Source organism: Vombatus ursinus, unplaced genomic scaffold (assembly GCF_900497805.2).
Source record: "Vombatus ursinus unplaced genomic scaffold, bare-nosed wombat genome assembly UNPS02014775.1, whole genome shotgun sequence".
NCBI classification, from domain to species: domain Eukaryota; kingdom Metazoa; phylum Chordata; class Mammalia; order Diprotodontia; family Vombatidae; genus Vombatus; species Vombatus ursinus.
The window spans coordinates 16912617-16917300 of NW_020954553.1; the positions used below are offsets into that span (position 1 = coordinate 16912617).

General features: G+C 40.0%; 1 protein-coding gene across 1 annotated transcript; it reads right to left on the reverse strand.

The window, feature by feature from the left end:
* Positions 1-2094: 2094 nt before the first annotated feature.
* LOC114044762 (vomeronasal type-1 receptor 1-like) lies at positions 2095-3015 on the reverse strand. The gene has a single exon (XM_027864437.1). It carries the CDS (start codon positions 3013-3015, stop codon positions 2095-2097), a length of 921 nt encoding a protein of 306 aa, XP_027720238.1.
* Positions 3016-4684: the final 1669 nt, after the last annotated feature.

The following is a 4684-nucleotide window of genomic DNA, read 5'->3' on the forward strand; positions in this document are numbered from 1 at the left end:
ATGTAAACAGTTCAACCTTAATAAATCTTTTATGATTTCTCTTTCCTGTTTACCTCTTCATGTTCGACTTGAGTCTTGTATTTGAAAGTCAAATTTCCTATTCAGCTCTGGTCTTTTCAGCAAGAGTGCTTGAAAGTCCTCTATTTTACTGAATGACTATTTTTTTTCCCCTTCAGAATTATACTCAGTTTTGCTGGGTAGGTGATTCTTGGTTGTAATTCTATCTCCTTTGCCCTCCGGAATATTATATTCCATGCCCTGCGGTCTCTTACTGTAGAAGCTGCTAAATCTTGTGTTATCCTGATTTTGTTTCCACAATACTTGAATTGTTTCTTTCTGGCTGCTTGTAATATTTTCTCCTTGACCTGGGAACTCCAGAATTTGGCTACAATATTCCTAGGAGTTTTCCTTTGGGGATCAGTGGATTCTTTCAATTTCTATTTTGCTCTTTGGTTCTAAAATATCAGAGCAGTTTTCCTTGATAATTTCTTGAAAGATGGTGACTAGTCTCTTTTGTTGATAATGGCTTTCAGATAGTCCAATAATTTTTTAATTCTCTCTCCTGGATCTATTTTCCAGGTCAGTTGTTTTTCTCCAATGAGATATTTCACATTCTCTTCTATTTTTTCATTCTTTTGGATTTGTTTTACACTGCCTTGATTTCTCATAAAGTCACTAGCTTCCAATTGCTCTTTTCTAATTTTTAAGGAAATATTTTCTTCAGTAATCTTTTGGATTTCCTTTTCCATTTGGCCAATTTTGTTTTGTTTTTTTTAGGGTATTCTTTTCCTCATTGGCTTTTTGGACCTCTTTTGCCATTTGGGTTAGGCTATTTTTAAGGTGTTATTTTCTTCAATTTTTTTTTGCATCTCCTTTAGCAAGCTGTTGACTTGTTTTTCATTATTTTCTTGCATCACTCTCATTTCTCTTCCCAATTTTTCCTCTACTTCTCTTACTTGCTTCTCAAAATCCCTTTTGAGCTCTTCCAAGGCCTGGGACTGATTCATATTTTTCTTGGAGGCTTCGGATGTAGGACCTTTGACTTTGTTATCTTCTTCTGGTTGTATGTTTTGATCTTCTTTGTCACCAAAGTAAGATAATATAGTCTGAATCCTTTTGTGAGGTTTGCTTATGATCCCAGCCCACTACTTGAGTTTTAAACTCATTGTTAAGGTAAGATTCTGCTTCCAATGTGGAGCCCATGCTTCGGGGTTTGTACAGCTGTTTTCAGAGATACTTCTAGGGACCTGTAAACTTTCAGTTCTTCCAAGGTGCTATGAAAAGGGGTGAGATGTTACCTCTCCACCACCACAACAAGCCCCACCATGCCAGCACTCCTCCTCTCCCCAGGACCACCCCTCAGAAAACTGTGGCCCAGATCCAAGCACAGGCAAAGCAAGAGATTCCTGCCTCAGCACTGGCAAAGAGATCCCTGCAATCCCTCTCTGATCAGCCACTCAATTCCCCTCAGTCTATGGGTCAGAAGCTCAGGAGGCAGCCACCACCCTGGGCCCTCGCTTGGGATTTATGGCTGACACGTAGCTTCTCTCTCACCACAGTCATAGACTTTTCCCACTGACCTTCTAAGTTGTCTTTGGTGTTCATGGGTTGAGAAGTCTGGAAACCACCACAGCTGCCTGTGATTCAGTCTTCTGAGGCTTGCTCCAGGTTTGCTGCGGCCTGCACACCCACATCAAACTGTGCTCCTCTCCCTGCCCTGCGTTATATACCTTCCAGATCAACCATCCAGTTTGCCTTGGGCTGGAAATTTGTTTCACTCTGTCTTTTTGTGGGTTCTGCTGCTTTAGAATTTGTTTAGAGCCATTTTTTACAGGTATTTGGAGGGGTTTGGTGGAGAGCTCAAGCAAATCACTGCTTTCCCTCCGCCATCTTGACTCGGCCCACCCTGAATTCAATCTAACCCCAGAATTCCTCACCAATGGAACTTCATTTGTTGTCCTTTTATTTGGAAAAGTGAGGTTGAACCTTTGAGCTGACATTATTGTTATAGATTAAGGATCTCCCAGAGTCCCTTCCCTATGACAAATCCTGCATAGTTAGATCTTGGGGCAACTGTTATTTCAAGAACCAATGTTAAGACAGGAGCTTTATTCTCTGCCAGAAAGCCACACAGTACTTGAGAACTTGGGAATCACTCAAGATCAGCACAAAGGGACTACAAGTTGGGAAACAAGAAGCCAGGAAGGCAGAGGTATACACAATCCAGATAGTTGGCTTGGAAAAGGACATAAAGCATGCCATGATAGAATTGAGTACATAAAAGGAGACAAAAATGCTGACCAACAGAAGAATAGCTTGAGTAGCTCTTGTCTCAGGGACACTTCCAGGTGTGCAATTGTTGCTACAAATGTACTGGATTTGCTGGTAGTGTCTGTACAGGATAAGCACCATGAATATACTGCTCCAACCCATAATTCCTATACACACAAGGTCAAGAAAAGAGTTCATGATTGCAGATGGTGGTATATGACCTGAGGCATAAGATAAAGAACAATAAATAAGTTCCTGTCTCTTGGTGGTATTTCTAGACTTCCTTGGACCTCTAATATAAACAAAGGTGGGGCCATTTATTAATAGATTGAGTACCCAAAAGAGAAAACAGGAGAAGATAATGAACTTTGGGACTGTGGCTTTGAAGTCTGCCAACTTGGAGCTTCTAGATTTGATGATAATGGCCTGGAAGCTACTCAGGAGGGAGGTGGTGCAGAGACAAAGGCCCTGGGCCACTCGGTGAAAATAAATAGCAAGTTTACATCCATTGTCATCCAGGAAATTGTTGACTTCAAAAGTAGCTATTATCAGAGGGATCCCCTTGGAGAGGAGCACCACGTTGTTGACAAAGACCAGGTGAGTAAGAAGCAAATTTATGGGCTTCAGCTTGTGTCCAGTAAGAAAATTGAAGATGTTAAGGCCCAGGAGGATGGAATTTCCCAGGACCCCAACTGCAGTCTGAGAGATGAAAATAATCCTAAATGTTATGTCAATAGAATCCATTATCATGATGTTTGGGGGTCATTCATAAAATTCAAAATTTAGGATAACCTGGAAAAAACAAACAACAGATTAGGAATATTCCTTCAGAAAAGTGTTGCTGTTAATGTCCCATATACTCAGCATGTGTCTTTAATTTCCACCCAACCAAATAATAACAATAATAATTAGTAATAATAATAGTATTTATGTAACATTTTAAGGTTTACAAAGTGCTTTATAAATATTACCTTGTTCGATCCTCACAACAACCCTGGAAGGTAAGGTTCTATTATTATTCCCTTTCACAGATAAGGAAACTGAGGCAGATTAAAGGTTAAGTGACTTGCCCTAGACTACATAGCTAATAAGAATTAGAGGCAGCATTGAAATTGTGATCTTGTTGTCTCCAAGATATTGAGAATATCTCCCCTGGAACTTCCAAATGTATTAATTGAAAGCTATTGTAGAAATAAAAGTTACTAAACCTTATCTCACTCTCAAAGTTTATGGAAGAATTCTTTGAACATTTTATAAGTTGGATTCTGTTTTGGCAAAATGGGTACATTATAATTCCTATCATAAAGTCCCTGGTAGAACTGTGACTGGTGAAAGACTAGTTGTACCATGTAGAGGATCTTGTTTTATTGGCATTAAGAATATATATTAGGTAAAGACTGGGCAGCTAGATAGTGCAGTGTGTAGAGTGTTGGGCCTAGGGTCAGGAAGACTCATCTTTCTGAGTTCAAATCTAGCCTTAGACACTGACTAGTTCTGTAACCCTGGGCAAGTCACTTGACCTTATTTGCCTCAGTTTTCTCATCTGTGAAAATGAACTAGAGAAGGAAATGACAAACCACTGCAGTATCTTTGCCAAGAAAACCCTAAATGGGGTTTCAAAGAGTCAGACATGGCAGAAAAACAAATGACTACACAACAGAAATTATTGAAGTCTCTTTTCTTTACAGGAGGATGAGCATTTGGGGTTAATGCCTTTAAGTAAGCTACTTGTCACAGGATCATTCCAGAGCTGCACAAAAGAACTTAAGTTCTTCAGAATGAGGAGGCTGGACTGCACAAGTTGAAAGTTCTTTGTTCTCCAAGGAGTGATTATGTACATCCATAGGTGAAAGATCATTTTGTGGGGTCAGAAGAAGAAATGAATCATATGAATTGGTGAAAACCTGCTGAGTGATGCAGAGAAAGCTATGTGCTGATGTAGTAACCACAGAGAGGTATTATATCTTTCCAGAACATATATGCAGAATGTAAACATGACCATTCACAAACTTGTTGATTTGAATGACTATTACCAAATTTGATGATTCAACTGGATGTCAATGGTACTATTGACAGATGGAATCAAGTAATTATAGCTAAGAGGAGGCAGAGACAAGATGGCAGACAAAAGCCAGGAGGTTGCCTGAGCTGTCTCCAGTTTCCCTCAGAAACAATGTTAATTTAAGCCTCTAAATGGATTCTAGAGTGACAGAACTTACAAAAAGACACAGTGAAACAATTTTTTCCAGCTTAGGATAACTTAAAAGGACTTCAGAAAAGGTCTATCTCACTTGGGTAAAAGGAGAGCACAGCCCAGCACAGAAGGTGTCTGGGTAAGCCAGTGGGAGGTTCTTGGCTGCAGCACAGATGAGCAGCAAAGGCCCATCAGTCCTGGCTCATCAGGCCAGCAGTG